Source organism: Sminthopsis crassicaudata, chromosome 2 (genome assembly GCF_048593235.1).
Source record: "Sminthopsis crassicaudata isolate SCR6 chromosome 2, ASM4859323v1, whole genome shotgun sequence".
In the NCBI taxonomy this organism is placed as follows: Eukaryota; Metazoa; Chordata; class Mammalia; order Dasyuromorphia; family Dasyuridae; genus Sminthopsis; species Sminthopsis crassicaudata.
In genome coordinates, this window is record NC_133618.1 from 515,141,768 (window position 1) to 515,158,522 (window position 16,755).

General features: G+C 39.0%; 2 protein-coding genes across 3 annotated transcripts in view; one reads left to right on the plus strand and one right to left on the minus strand.

Moving 5' to 3' along the window:
* Positions 1-16,755, plus strand: part of LOC141557955 (chymase-like) — a 103,586-nt gene that overhangs the window by 24,723 nt on the left and 62,108 nt on the right. The gene's annotated exons all lie outside the window — the stretch shown is intronic.
* LOC141557956 (chymase-like) lies at positions 10,956-16,096 on the minus strand. The gene is made up of 5 exons (XM_074294390.1): positions 15,883-16,096; positions 15,189-15,336; positions 13,714-13,849; positions 11,740-11,997; positions 10,956-11,277 (listed from the first exon to the last, which is right to left on the minus strand). The coding sequence occupies exons 1-5, from the start codon at positions 15,941-15,943 to the stop codon at positions 11,134-11,136; spliced, it is 747 nt and encodes a 248-aa protein (XP_074150491.1). The 5' UTR covers positions 15,944-16,096; the 3' UTR covers positions 10,956-11,133.

The window sequence follows — 16,755 nt, forward strand, 5'->3', positions numbered from 1 at the left end:
TCCCAACTGGGCCTCAGATTATTTGTTTCCCATTGTAGGGGCATGTCTGATAACTCTGAAAACTGAATAGTTGGAGATAAATTGAAATGCAATCATGAAATTAAATTATATTTTCAATGATTCCCAATTGCCATCTCCTTAATACCAGAAATCTCCCAATGGCGCTCTATGGAAGTTACAGAATGCAATCATCTCAGAAGCATCACAATTACAAATGAACAATGATCAATGCAGACTCTTAGAAACATTTGAGAAATGGCATTAAACCCATAATCAAGGCAAAGAAAGTACTCATAGAAAATGGAGCAATCTTGAGTAGGGAGTGAGTAGTTGTCAATAGACTTAACATTGCACTGCTACATAAGAGATTAAAAGAATCAGGAAGAAGTCTACAGCACACTGAGCAGATTCTCCAAAGAGAGGATAACAAAAAGATGTGGGCAAAACTGCATAAGCTGAAGAGGATATGAGTGGTAGATGCTCCAGCAAAAGATAATATTTGTATCATTGTAGAAGAAATAAATGTTGACAATAACCCCATAGAAGAAAACAAAAAATTTACTTTTGATGTCATATCCTGCACCCTAATTGATCATATAGGAGCAGAGTGATTTTAATCATCTTTATCAGAGCCTTAATTTAATTTTCCTTCCTATTTCGATTTCCTGAAACAAAAACCAAAATTTTTATGTTATACTTGTTCTGTTGTGTAGCTGCAAGTATTGGTGCACTAGTTCTCCTAAGAAATGAAAAAAAATATTACCCAGGTAAAGAGATAGAGGAGGAAATGGGGGAGGGGGAGGAGTGTGACAAGAAATTAAGAAGGAGAATTCAAGTCAAAGAGGTCGCAAATACATGTATCTCCAGTCTCTCAAATTCCTCTTCTTTTCTTCCTATTCCACTGTCCTTTCCTTTTCTCTCATATCTCTGATTTCTTTCCTTATTCTTTCATCTTGTCTGGAATGATTCCATCCCTTCTTTGGCTTCAAATCTTCTCTTTGTCAGTACTAAATCTTCATCCTTTTTGACTTCTTTTTTTTCCTGAATCATCTGTCTCCCTCCCTTAAGTGTTAATGTCTCTCAAAGAGGAATCCTGATCCCTCTTATCTCTCTTAATCTTCATTTTTGAGTTCAATCTTTATACTGATGAATACTAATTCCATATGTCTAGTACTAATTTGTCACCTCCCATATAGCATCATCAATTGTCCATTTGATATTTTTCCCTGGATATCTTCTAAGTATCCCAAACTAAAAGTCCAACACAAAATTTTACCCTGACTCTACCCCTCTTTCAAATCTCCCTATTTTTGTTAACACCACTACCACTATCCTTTCAGTTATCTGGCGCCATATCCAAACGGCTGCTAAACCTTGCTGATTCTACTTCCCTAAAGTCATTTGAATTCATCCCTTTATTTTCACTTGTACAATCATCACTCTAGTTCAGGCTCTACTACCTCTTTCCTTGATTACTGTAATAACCTCATAATTTGTTTCTGATTTCAGTCTGTCCTTTTACATGTTCCATATAGCTTCCACTCATGAGAATTATTTGAAAGAATTAGATATTTTTAGGCTGGGAAATAGAAGATTGGGATGAGGGAGATCATAAATGATACCTGTCAAAATTTTTGAGGGTTTGTCACAGGGCATAGACATTAAACTCATTACTTTTGACTTTGGGGAGAACTAAGACCAAAGGTTAGAAATTACAGAAAGATGGATTTGAGACTTAAAGAAAAATTATTAACAACTGGAACTTTCAGAAAATGGAATTAATTACCTCATGATGTTATGAATTCCCCATCACTATAAATATTCAAGCAGAGGCAATCTGACAAATAGGTAGAGGGGAGGTTATAGTAAAGGCAATTCACACAACAAGGAACAGGAGTAATTGGGTGACTTATTAAGACCCTTTCTATTATAGGTAGCTATGATTCAAAAATCTGATTTGTTTTTTGTTATTTGTCAAGTACTCTAGGCTTTTATGGTCATTGATTCTGTGATGCGGAAATACTTAAAGTTCTAGACATTGCTAGGCTCATTTTACAAAGGAGCAACTCATTTATTTGATCCCTGCCTCAATTTCCTCTTCTGTAAAAATAGATGTAATAGTACCTATCTCCTAGGATTGTTGTGAGGCTAAGAAAACATAATATGTATAAGGTCTTTGCAAACTTCAAAATGCTATAATATATATATTATTATCTATGATAATTGGGTGGAATGTATCATTGGATAGCTTCTTTTTCAATGTCTAAGCAGGTCGAAAATGGCAAAAGAAAATGATAAATGTGTGATCAATGAGCCTGGGTGACCAATGTCAATGACATGAATCTTTTCTGAAGCATTGGTAATAATGATAAAAAATTCTTTCCTTCCAGGTACTTTTGGACTTTTTGAGAGATAACCTCACACCCATACTACATGATAGCATTTTTTTATCTCATAAGAGATGAATGTTAAAGCAATTTGCAGAGGGTTTAGATATTTACTCATGGATCAGTGAAAAATGACTATTCATAGGCATGTTGACATAGAGTCAGGAACACCTCCATTAGATTTTACTAGCTACAGAATTATAGGTAAAACACCTACCTTTTGTGAAACTTAGTTTCTGCATCTGTAAAACAGGGATAACAATATCTATCACACTTACCTTCCAGGATTGTCCCTGCTATTGGTTCTTGATTTTGGTTTTGTGGTAGGATGAGTGGGAGAAGGGAGTGTTTGTTGTTCTTGTTATCACTGAACACCCAGCAAAGAAACTCATTCTACCAGTGCAACCATTCTTCAAATTATAGTCTCTAAAAATTGTCAGGAAAAACTGAGAGATTATTCTAAGTGAGCATCTTAGAGACAGTCTGAGTCAGAGGCAGCTTGAACACAGCTCTTCCTGACTGAAATTCTCTCTCCATTTGTTATATTTCATTCTCTCACAGCTTTATTGAGAGGCAAAAAATAAGCCAGTGTAAAATGCATTGGAAAAAATAATTTCCTAAATTGAAATTTCCCTGTATAAATGAAATCACAAGTCCAGTCCCATCTCCTTTTTATGCATGCATTGATACTATAAGCATATCCTTTTTTATATTTTATTTATACACTCACATAGAACCCCAACGTATTTCAAAACAAAATTCCTGGTACTGTTATCTGCCACAACAGTTCCAAGATTGATATACCTTATTTATTTAATAATAGATTTTTATTTTTCAAACACCTACAAACATAGTGTTCAGCAATCACTCTTGCAAAATCCTGAGTTCCAAATTTTTCTCCCTTGCTCTCTCCCTATCTCCTCCCCTGGAAAGCAAACAACCCAATATATGTTAAACATATGCAATTCTTCTATACATATTTCCATATTTATCCTGCTGCATAAGAAAAATAGGATCAAAAAGGAAAAAAATGAGAAAGGGAAAAAAAGCAAGTAAATAACAACAAAAAAGATGAAAATACTGTGTTATAATCCACATTTAGTCCCCCTGGTATTCTATCTGGATGCTAATGGCTCTCTGGATCACAAGTCTATTGAAATTGGACTGAATCACCTTATTGTTGAAAAAAGCCCCATCCATCACAGTTGATCATCTCATAATCTTCTTATTGCTGTGTACAGTGTTCTCTTGGTTCTACTCATTTCACTTAGCATCAGTTCATATAAGTCCAGGCCTTTCTGAAATCATCCTGTTGGTCATTTCTTACAGAACAATAATATTCTATAGCATTCATATACTATAACTTATTCAGCCATTCTTGAACTGATGGGCAGCCACTCAGTTTCTGGTTCCTTGCCACTACAAAAAGGACTGCTGCAAACATTTTTGCACATACAGGTCCCTTTCCCTTTTTAATGATCTCTTTGTGATATAGACCCAGTAGAGACACTGCTAGATCAAAAGGTATGCACAGTTTGATAGCCCTTTGAGCATAGGTTGGGTTGAAAGTTTTCCTCCTTTATGAGTTAGAGTGCGAGGTCACTTGTCCTGGCTAATCAGGGCAAAGCTCCAGCCTATAGGGAGTGTTAGCCCAGGCCCCATGTAATTCTTGTCTGTTAGAGAGGCTTGGAGAGACTTACATCAACTGATGCTAAGTGAAACGAGCAGAACTAGAAGATCATTATACACTTCAACAATGATACTGTGAGAGGATGTATTCTGATGGAAGTGGATATCTTCAACATAGAGAAGAGCTAATCCAATTCCAATTGATTAATGATGGACAGAATCAGCTACATCCAGAAAAGGAACACTGGGAAATGAGTGTAAACTGTTATTTTTACCTTCTGAATCCAATTCTTCCTGTGCAACAAGAAATTCGGTTATACACACATATATTGTATCTAGAATATATTGTAATATATTTAACATGTATAAGACTGCCTGCCATCTGGGGGAGGGGGTTGGGGGAGGAAGGGAAAAAATCTGAACAGAAGTAAGTGCAAGGGATAATGTTGTAAAAAATTACCCATGCATATGTACTGTCAAAAAAAAAAGTTATAATTATAAAATAAAATAAAAATTAAATAAACAACAATAACAAAAACAAAACAAAACAAAACAAAACAAAAAATTCTTGTCTGTTAACTGGGCCTCCCATCTCCTTGCCTAACTGCTTGTAGGGAGGGAGACGCCCTTTCTCGAGAGATCATAGTAGAATTCCTTTCTGCTTTTGCCTTGAGAAATCTTCTTAATTTATTTGAGCTGGTGGTCTTGTTCCATACAATATCACCATTAAGATTGTGTTGTGATCATTATGACAAACTTGATTCTTCTCAGAGGTTCAGTAATCCAAAGGAACCCCAATAAACTTTTGGAAAACACCACCCAAATACAGAAAAAGCACCATGGAGATTGAATGTAAGTCAGGACATGCTATGTTCACTTTTTTTTTCCTGTTTTATTTTCTCTCTCTTATTCTGATTTTTCCTTTTTTGTTCTGATATTTCTCTCCTAACATCATTCACAAGGAAATAAGTAAAAAATGAATGTAAATGTATAACCAAAAAAAGTTTCTACATATAACTGGGGAAAATAAAAATGAAAAAAAAAAAAGTTTCCATCCTATATCCTTATCCAAGTTATTGATGAAAGTGTTTAATATGAGAGTATAAAGAATGGATCCCAAAGTTATGCCACAGTTCCCTTTCAATGTCCTGACCCAGTTCCCCTAATTACTCTGCCTCAGGCTATAACCACTCCCTCTTAATCATTAGAATGTTTGATATGATAAAGGTCTTATATCTTAGACATCATTAGAATTACAGGAGCCTCTCTGGTACCTCCCTCCATCATGTCATCCTAGGTGCCTCCCCCCATTAGGTCATCCCCATCCTGGGTATCTCCCCCATTATTCATCATTCTTGTTACCTTATAAAAGAATTTTGTATCCCACATTCGTTGCTGGAATCTCGGAGGCAATAGTCTCATTCAGCCTGGGACCAAACCATGGATCCATTTGGTCCCAGTAAATCTCTTCCATTTAATAAATTAGTATTTGATAAATAATAAATAAATACTCTTTAATCTCTACCTTGCCTCATTTTCTTTGGCATTACATTTTGGAGGCTTCCCAATGACATATTAGAAACTGAGAATGGGAGTAGAGATTAGACTTGGACTTTGGGGTGGCTGAGGTTCTGGGTTCTTGGCCTGGAGAGGCTAGGCCTCTGGATTTTTTTTCCAGTCTCAAAGAACAAGAGCAGTTTTCAGCCACAATCATGCCTAATGCCTGATGGTGGACACTCCATTTTGGCCACAGAAGAGGAAGTCTGGATGTCTTTGGACATAATCTGATCTGTTTACCTGTTCTGTCTGTCTGTGCTAGCTACTGGACTCTCATAATAAAAAAATGCCAACAGGCATTAAATTCTGAGAAAGGTATCTATTATTCTGGGACGCTGCATGATGCCCTCTGTTTGGGTGTCCTCTAAGACACATCTGGTCTGATCTGACTCTGAGTGCCTTTTTGGGCACTCTCTGGCTATGTGTTAAATGTTTTGTTTGATTTGTAATTGTGCAGTCTATGTCTATGTTCTATGTTCTGTGTGACTTGTCAATTTTGTTGGTCAAAGAGCTCTGCTAAAGGTTTAAGAACAATGATTAGGAATTGGTTATTTCAATATTGCAATTGTAAAATTTGCTTGTGACTTTTTAAACTTTTTAACTTGATTGCACTAAGTTGTAAGTAAAGGAACAACAACAAACAAACAAACAAAAACAACTGGGCTATTTTAAACTGGCAGATGGGTTTTTCCTTGAAGCAATTTAAAATTCAGGCTTGGCTTGGGCTGGGCTGGACAGATAAAGCCTCTGGAGGACAAAGGAGTTTATGCTTATTGCTTTGAAACTTGGGGAAAGGTTTTGGAGAACTTGTTAAAACCTAAGTAAAAAATAAAACTAAACCAAACAAAAAATTATCTTTTTAGGCAGTTTTAAAATGGTTTTACTGTTGCCTATGCAGGCTAGATTTGGTTATGTTTTAAATCCAGCTCTGCTGGATACTTATGAAGGATTGATTTGTAGGAGCAATTAAAGGTTTGGATGATTTTAGGGAGTAAGAAATAGTATTGGGAAGGTATTTGAGAGGAGAAAAGAAGAGGGGAGAGGGAGAACGGGAGAGGATCTTTTGTCTTCAAAGGTGAAGATTAAACTCACCCCTCCCCCCCCTGCTTTCTTTATGCTACTTTAGCAATGGAGAAATGTTGTAGGTTTGGGAATTGTTTAAAGTATGTAGCTAAGGGAAGAGAAGAGTTAAATACAGAGGAAAGATTTAAATGGAAGGATTTCTGTGAAAAATTTCTGAGTGGGAAACAGGAAAGAGTATTTTGTCCAGGGATGCAGTTTAGTTTGCTTTCCCTCTTCCCACTACCTCTTTGGAGGAGGAGTGGGGGGAAGGATAGCCATATGAAATCCCCTTCCCCCAATTAAGCCTGACTTAGAGGGTGGCCACATGGAATCCTTTCCTCATCCCTGCTCCTAAACTGTGTTTCAGCGATTTTTTTTAACCAAGTTGTAGCCATCTGGTTCTTGGCTGAAAGGAGCAAACTGTGATTTAAGTTAAGTGACTGAATATACATAATGGTTTCCTTGGTTAAAAAATATGGTCATAAATGTGTTCCATAATTTGGTAGGGCTATTTCTTTCAGATTCTTTTATGTGGTATTAGGATATTCTATATAAATTTTACTTGACTGTTTTGATTATATCCTGAGGTTATGCCCGTCACTTAAAGGGCTTCTGAAAATAATAGTTTTTTTTTCTTTGTTGTTTTGAAAATGTTTCTGTTATGGACAATATGCAATTTGGCATATTTGTCTGTATATTGGGTATTTTAAAGCAAATTGATTTGTATCATGGTAAATATCTGTTTAGGATTTATCTGAAGCTTTGGTTGATGGGATTTGTTATTTGAAGTAAAAATTTCTTGGGCTTGTAATTAATAATATTTGGGAGTCTTAAAGCTTCATTGGGATAATTATTTGGAGTTAAACTGAGTTATAGAGGCTATTTATCCTATATGAGCTTAGGGATCAGTTTTGATTGCTTATGTTATGTTATAGATAGGTCCCTGCATTTTTTACTCCTGTGATTGATTTCTATAATCAGAACAATAAGTCAATAAGAAATTGTTAATGCAATTCAATTATGTCATACCTTGCTGTTTCCAATATGATTATCTGTAATCATTATATCCTAAATACTTGAGCAAATAAATATTTAGCCTGGTCATCTATCAGTTACTAGATATTGTGTCTGGATATTCAATTTTTTTTTAACGGTTTCTAACTAATGAGAGGACAATTAACAGTGGTCTGTGAAGCTTAACTGCTATATAACTATTGGGATAACTGACAGCTGTTTGCCTGTCCTGTGAAGAAAACCTATTAAGCTGCTGGCCAATTCATACTTGCCTCTTCACATTTTGTGTCAGTCTGTTTTAACCTTTGTTAGATTTGTTTTTTCTAGATCTTGGTCAAATTACAGCCACATTTGGGACCTAGATCAGCTTTGATTGTTGGCACGGCATGCCACGCCACACCCATCCCCCTCCCTGGACTCTGCCAGGGAGCAGTTTTTGAGAGACCAAGGCCCCTGCTCCTAGTGTACTTTGGACTGATATGGGGGAATTTGGGAATGGTTCATGAATGGCTATCAAACCTTGATTGGATGATCTATTTCCTCGTGTTTTTAAGGTTTGGGATGGAATTTGTTAAACTTGTGTAACTATTGCTGTTGTGTTTGAGGGATTTTTAGTTTGTTATGTATAGGAATTTTGATTCACTCTTGGGATTTATATGTGGTATGGTTATTTGATAATTCCTTTCCATGAGAAAAAAATGGAGGAAGAGATAGGAAGAAATTGGTGTATTTTTCTTAGGCATTTCTGCCCCACCCCCTATTTCACTAGTTCAGATTGAATTGGAAGTCCTTAAAATTACTGGACTATGATTTGCTGGTTATGCAGCTTGGAACCCCTTATTCTGTTGGAATTGCTCTGGTAGACTCAGATTTGGGGATTATTTTTTAGAAACAACCAGAAGTCAGACACCTGTCCTGGGACTGGCAGTCTCTCTAATCTGTTTCTCTACTCCTGTTACTCCAGGTCCTTAATTAGTATTTCAGCATTCTCAAAGGACCTTGCAGTTTGATATCAAGCCTCTAAAAGTTCAGAGTTTGCCTGCCTCAATCTAACTTTGCATACTTTGACACTCTGCTCAGAAATCTGATCCTTTTTGCAGCCCTGTCTGTTCCTCTGGGCCGTGGACAGGTGGAGCTACTCCAAGACTCACCCTTCTCCCCTGGAGAGAGTTGCCCCTTTGAATGGGCAGATGACTGTCTTGAGCCCTGCTGCTCTGTAAGCAGAGACTGAGTTAAATGCACAAATGACCATAGACCTAACTCACAGTGAACTGTCCATGTACTTCCCAACTGCAGAGGACCTGACATGCTAGCAACAGGGATGCTTTGTATTGCTGTCTGGGGTTGTTAGAGACAGACTTGTCCTTGCCATAAGTCCTTGCATTTTTCTAGTTTTATTTTGGTTTATTTGCTTTACATAGAATTGGTCAAAATTATGATGATAAGACCTATCTAGAGAAAGGTTTTCCAATGACTTGAATATTCAGAAGAGAGAGTGTGGAATGCTGTGCCACAGTTCTCTTTTATTGTCCTGACTCAGTTTCCCTAATTGTACTACCTCAGTTACTCTGCCCCAGGCTATTTTCCCTCTTAATCATTAGATTGTTTGATAGGATAAAGGTCTTATATCTTAGATATCATTAGAATATCAGGAGCCTCTCCATTACCTCCCTCCATTATGCTATCCTAGGTACCTCCCTCGATTAGGTCATCCTCATTCAGTTGCCTTTCCCCATTAGGTACCTCTCCCATTATGTCATCATTCTTGTTACCCTATAAAAGAATCTTGTATCCCAAAGTCACTGCTGTATTATCGAAGACAATAGTCTCATTCAGATCTGGGACCAAACCGTGGTCTCTCCCTTTCAAATAAAATATTAAAAACTCTCTAATCTCTATCCTTCCTCAGTTCTCCAGCATTATACCAGGACACTGCAATATAGGTCAATATAGACTGATGGTTGCTATTAATACTACTCTTTGGATTTAGTCACTCAAACCACTCCAAACATATTTAAATTTCTCTATATTATAATTTGGATGATTAAAGTCATCTTGTCCATGAGACTGTCAAAGAGATACTATAGTTTCAGGAATTTAGAATCAGAGAACCTGGATTTGCTATTTAGTACCTGTATTAAATTGAGCAAGTAATTTAGCCTTAATCTGTGCCTCATTCTTGCAGAGAATGAAGGAGACTTAGTACATATTCTCTAAGATACCTTTCAGCTTTAAATTTTGTGATCTTACCATAGTCAACTATCTTGATGAAATCTAAGACTATGGCTTTCCTCATCTATCAGTCTAGTTGTTAGGATTCTTACAAGATGCTAAGTCAGTTATCTAATTTAGCATGGTACTTAACAGTTCTCTAGTTCACTAATGTACTGAGTACTTATTAGAGTTCTACAAGATTCACACCTTTAAGAGAGCATATATAAGCTAGAATTCACTCTGAGAAATTCAGAAGCCAGGATTCAGTTGAGATTCACACCCAGAGAAGGCAGCTTACTTAAGTTCTTCTGCAGAAGGCAGTCTTAGTCTTTAAGAAAAACTATCGAGCCCCAAGTGAAGGAGATAAGACTTCAAAGGAGAAGATAAAGGATTTGGACTTTAATCCCTGGCTGCATTTGGGGTGGTTACACTGAATTGAAAGGAAGGCTGCTCCCAGAAGCCCTCCAAGAAATTTGTTCCCAGAGAACAATATATTTTAGAGAAGAATATTACATCTAGTATTCCAATCAAAAAGGGAACTAATGAAAATCTAGCAAGAGCTATTCTTAATGAACCATTATAAACTCTTATGGAAGACTACTTGTCTTTCATTTTTTCTTTTCTTAAGTTTTAAAATTTATATACTTTGAATTTTTAAAATTTTTATCATTTTATTTCCAAATGTATCATTCTTCTTCATCCCAGACCATTGCTTACAGCAAAGAATAAAAAAGAAAAAGCAATAAAAGCCCCCTTTAAAATGTTCACAAATAATTTTTGGAGTAAAAGAAGCCAGCGTTTTGCTAGGAACTATAAGGAATCTCAATAGTTTATCATATGAAGGCTGAACTCTCTTACTTTTTTTTTCTTTCCAAAAGAAGACCAACATTCTTAGTGGTGCCCAATTAAAACTCAATGGAGTGAATGGCCATTAGGAAATGCCAGCCAAGAACAATGAGGACTATTTACTTCCATTCCAAAACTGTAAATACTGACTCCCTCTTCTCTAGGAAGTCCTTTGCTGCTATGCTGACTACCTTGGGCATGGAAAGAGGGGACTACAGTGGTGGAGAGTAATCACACACACAAGCCTGGATGCTTAGGTTTATTGCAGTCATAGTGGACCTTCAGTTCAATGTTCCCCATACATCTTAGACTGTGGGATGAAGCTGGGCAGACAGGGGGACAGTTCTAGTGTAAGGGACAGTCCTAGAGAGGAAGCTGTGCCCTAGGAGGGAGATTCCTTTTTTTCTGAGCCAGAGTCACGGAGCTAATTTGCTTTTAGGATTTGGTTGATCCAGGAGCTGTAATGTGCAATTCTTGTGAAGCCTGAAGGTGGTTTTGCATTCAAGTTTACATAGGAGACAATTCCTTGGGCCACACCAGAACAAACGAGGGGTCCTCCAGAATCTCCCTGTTAGACAAAGAGGAGTAAGCAAGAAAGGTTGATCCTACCTTGCTCCACTTAGCCTTGGCTCTTTCTGAGTTGGTTGCAGAAATCCTGGACCTTTCTGGGTTCATAAGTTCCAGCACACATTATTTTCTTGTATCATATCCAGAGGTACCTTCCCACCCAGGCTTCCTTCTCTCCTCCCTATCAGTATCTCTCTGAAACTCTGAGTAGGATATGGAGGAGGGGTAGAGAATGAGTCTCCCACCCTCCCACCCACAAGTGCTAGGGAAATGGGACTTGGATTTGGGGATTTGGAATATTTCCTATTCTCACAGACCTCATTCTTTCACCCAACACTATGCTCCAAACCCCTGCCCAAGTTTAGGATCCAGTAAAAGTGCTGACCCCATCTCTTCTTAGGAAGGTTATGACTCTTGGAGAGAGAGTGATTTACAAAGCATAGACTATGAAATGTGTACTCACAAAGAATACTGATTTCCTTGAGTTGGGAGTCCCTACACACAACTGGGATTTCTGATCAAAACAGTCAAAGACTTTGCAGTCACTGGGATTCATTAGTCTCAGTTCCACCTCCTGTAAAGTGTCTGATCCTGGGAGATTTGGTCCTGTCCTTCCCCAGCCAGCTGCTAGACATTCTTTCCCAGGTAAGACAGAATTGGATCTTTTGGGCAGGGGCAGAGTTTTCACTGCCGATGTTGTCAGTTTAGCTTTCTTTTCCAGCTGTGAGAAGGAAAGAAAAGGGTTTTATCAGTGCTGGGGATGGGTTATATGGGCTGGGTTAAAGGCTCCAGAGATGCAGGGACATCAGATTCTTGAGAAAACAAGGGAAGACAAAAGGAAATAGTATCATAGAGTGGGGAAGGAAAAGGAGCATAATTTCTCACATGTACATGGCATTTTATAGATAGCAAAGTGATTTGAATGAATGAATGAAAAAGCATTTATTAAGCACTATATGTTTCCCAGGCAGCATGCTCAGCTTTTTTCATAATATTCTTGTGAGGTGGGACATGAGGGAATAATGTATTATTCCTGATGAGGAGTAAACTGAGGTCTAAACTGAGATGGGTCAGTTCCTTTTCTCTCTCTTCTTCCTTCCCCAAAGTAACCAAGGGGGGGGGGGTCAGCAGCAAATGAATTTGCTACTTAATGCTGTATGGAAACACAGTCTTTATTGATTAGAATGGAAACACCAGAGAGCCGGTGGGCAAAATGGCTGCAAGGTACAAGGCCAATTTTGCAAAGAATAGATTTTTGAGGACTCTGTTTTATACCAGAGCACAATCATTCAGATGCAGTGATGTAAGGAGGTTCCTGAGAGTGATGTAAATAAGATAAGGATTCTCTTGTTATCTTTTGGGGACAGACCGGTCTTTTCCCGAAAAGGAATTTCCTGCTGGCATTTGGTCTGTTTGAGCAGATTAGAATGGGGGCTATAAAACCCTGGCCAGCTCAGATAGCCCAAACTAGTTTGACCAGATCTTGTATCAAAGGCCCAAGTCCCAAAGGAAGTTGGAGATCAAGCAAGGAATATCAAGGGGCTACCGCCCCCAACAATTCCCATTTTACATATGAGAAAACTGAAGCTCACAGAAGTTAAATGATTTGTCAATAGTCACCCAGGTAGTAAGTGGTTGGAGTTAGAGACTGTGAATCAGTGCTTCCTACTAGATCACACAATTCTCATAGACTGTAGCCCCTAGAACAGCTATCACAGTGTCTCAGAGTTATAACGGCCCCCAGACATTACAGTAAGATTTGTTCCCAAATAGAAATGTCTTCCTTGACATCCAACCTTTGAGGACCTTCAGTAATGGGGAACTTACTACTTCCTGAGCTGCTGGCTTATTGGTCTAGTGGAATATTTCATGGGAGAGCTCTTGGATTTGAACTCTGAAAAGGTCCGATTTTGAGAGTGTTAGTGGGTAGAGGGTTGAATTTGGAGCCAGGAAGACCTGGGTTCAAATATTGCCTCTAGCTCTTTGTAGCTTTGTGATCCTGGGCAAGGTGTTCAAACCTCTCTGAGCCAAGGTTTCCTCATGTATAAAGTGAAGGGGTTGGACTAGATAGTCTCTAAGATTCCTTCTACGTCTAAATCTATGATCCCATGAAGGATATTTTCTTATTCAGACAGAATTGAAATATGGGCCTCTCCACCCCCTCCTCCCACCTGTTACTAATGGTTCTGTTCTTTGTAGATAATAAAATAGGCTGATCTGCCCTCCCCCCTCCCAACAATCTCTGAACATTGAACGAGGAATAGCAAGAATGGACTCACATATCTTTTTGTTCAATTTCTCATAGTATTGATAAGAAAGTTGGAGGTGTGAAAGTTCAAGTTATTTGCCCAAAGTGACACAACTAAGGCAGGGACCAAGATCGACTAGTGCACCAAACTTATTGATTCCCAATTCTTTGTTTTTAATTAATTATTACCTTTAGTAACATGATGTCATTGAGAAGCCTTTCAGCATTATATTCTGGGTGAGGAAATTGTTTTGTGACATTAATGATCTGCCAAGTCTCTTCTCTCTTGTTGATGTTATGTGCTCCAAGTTTGACTGTGATGGAGCTGTTGGAGAAGCAAGAGAAGAGGGAGGTATTAGGGGTTCCAGTTTTTTCATGAAGGGAACATTTTGAGAATGGTGTCCAAGGACTCTCCTACAATGTCAGTCTCCCCTCCCTGTCTCTGTGGCAGCTGGTGGGGCTCAGGGTTGGGATGTGGGACTCAAACAATCAGGGCTGAAGTACTTGCAAGGGGTAGAGACAGTTCCCTAACTTCCTTTGGAAGGTTGTCCAGATGAGGACAGGGTGACAAGTGGATCTGCTTGTTTTGCCTCAGGCTGCTCTTGATTCAGTCTCCAGGGAACAGAAAGTCCAGAAGGTCAAGGGTGAAATTAAGGAGAGCTTCACTGCAATGTGTGCTCCCAGAGAACCCTGTGATAGACTTTAGTTCTCCATAGAAGCACAATTGCTTGCATCAAAAAGCCAAAATGTTGCAGGCAACTTTGACCTCCTTTGTCCCATCCCAATCTTTCTGAAAAGTTCTGCCAGTGCCATGGTCCATAATGTCTGGCAACTCTACCAATTGGGTGTGTCTCTTCTCTCTTCCCCCACCCTCCCTTACATCCAATAAACTCCTGTAATTACAGAGGGAAACTCAACTCTTCCCCTCTATGCTGCTGTTTGTCCAGAGTCATGACCAAGTCTCCTTTATCAAATCAGGGATGAGCAGGTTCAGAAGGAATGGTACTTGCCCTCTCTTATGGCCCATATGCTTTTGTTACAGTCTGGAGGGCTCTCATCAGCTCTGTTGCTTTATATTCCTGGATTCTGCTCCTGCTAGGAAATCTTGGCCCTTGGCTTGGCCACTTGTCCTGTGATATACCCTTAATTCCTAGTAAGCCAGAAACTCCTTTTCAGGAATAATTTAGACTAGGGCATGTAGGATTTTTCTATAGCTCAAATCAGTGTATCCTTCATTGTATAAGCAATAAGGTCTCAATAAAGTGTATTTGGGAGTAGGGATTTCCCTACCATCTGCCAAAAAAAAAAAAAAAAGAAGAAGTACAATTGCTAAGTTCTGGGAGCAATAAAAACATGGGTATCATGGCGTGTCAGGGAAGAAGAAATTGGCTGAGCTATGGAATCTTGGGTGGTAAGATCTGAAGCATGAGCTTCATCATTTAGGGCGGGACAGTCATCAAAGGTGGATTGGGCTGAAGGGGAAAGGGTTGATCTCAACTAGGAGCACAAATACTCTTCTCACTCTTGCTTTTGCTCAGATTAGGATTCTTTTTCTTCCAGGTGAGTAGCCCCCAAGAGACAGGAGCACCCTTATTAGACTCTTATTTAATGCATCCCTCACCTCGGGAGTATCAGGGAGGGGGAAGGGGGATAGACACACTTACTCTCCTGCACAATGGGCTGCTGTCATCACAAAGTCACGGCGAATCAGGAACCCACCACAGCTGGACCGATTATTACAAAGTTTGATTTCCAGAAAAGCCATGTAAGGACGGGAATGGGGCCTTGATTCTTTCCCCCCAATGATGTCATCTGAAAGAGAAACCCCCACATGCACATACCCCAAATATATATACACAACTGGACAAAACATCATTTCCGTGGAAATAGTGGGACACCACCTCCTACCTAGCCCAAACCAACCCCCCTAGCCTTTCCCTCAGTCATTATTGCTTCTCAGGTCTCATTTTTTTTCTTCTGGAATTAAGTCCAGTGTTGTGACTCTGAAATGTCATCATGACTATATTTCTTATGTCCCCTTGCAATATCCATCCCTATTTCAGCAGAGGACAATATCTCCAAGCTTGAATCCCAACCCTTTGCCCCTTTACTTTTACCTAACCTTTATCTTTAGTCCTTATCCAAGCACAAGGTCAGATCATAAGCTTCCATGGTGAGTAGGAAAAACTAAAACTTTGAAAAATTTGAATAAGGAGAGCTTCTCTAGAAAGAGATTGGGCCCAGTAAGACATGTCTGCCAGGCAGAAGTCTCTGTCCTGGGACACTGCCACATGTCCTCCTGGGAGTGTATGTGGAATTCTGACTCAAGCCTGATTCTCTGGGTAAAAGGAGACTCACCAGCTCCAGTATCATGAGCCAGAAGAAAAGTCAGCAGGAGGAGGAGGAGAAGGCACTTCATCTTCCCAGAGAGGATAACAGAGCAGATGCTGCTTCTGCTCCAGCTCTCTCCTACCTTCTGACATTTGTAGCTAAGGCAGGTAGAAGAGGGAGGGGCACACTGACCACAGGAACTTCCTGGTCATGATTTCTTCCAATGGGGCAGAGCCAGTTATCTGATTAATCATAATTTCTCCTGTAGTTGCTCCTGATTCCCCTCTGTTTTGTCTTGGGTCCCCAAGTTGTGACTTGAACAAATGAAACTACCAACTAACTTAAGCACATTTTATGTGTCAGTTGCTAGGGCTACATATACCAAAAAACAAACCCACAACAAAAAAACAACCACTCAGCCCCTCTTCCCAACCAACCAATACTTGTTTTCAAGGTTTTTGCATTATCAACAATGTTTACATATTATATTATCAGAATATGTAATTGGGCAAAGATGAGTCTGAAGTCCTCTGGAAGGTGAATCATGCCTTCCAAAATGCTGTAGACACTAAGTACTGGGCCCTTTTGGCCATTCCGTAGATTAAAGAAAGGACAGAATGATAAGAGTTGTAGTTAAAGTGAAGGGTATGGGAGTGACGACGTGGTGGAAAATGACAGAAGAGAAAGGATAGAAAAAACCCTGATATGACAAGAAGAAAAGAATGGAATTGTGGAAAAGAGGCAATGAGGTGAAGGTAAGAATATCTATATGGGGGAAAGAAGGGTGACCCCTTCCTCATTCTGTATCTCACTTGACTTTGCTGAGTCCTGACTTAGGAACATGCCCACCCATGACCTTGTAGGAGTATTACTCAAGTCCACTGAGAACCAAAAGTAACC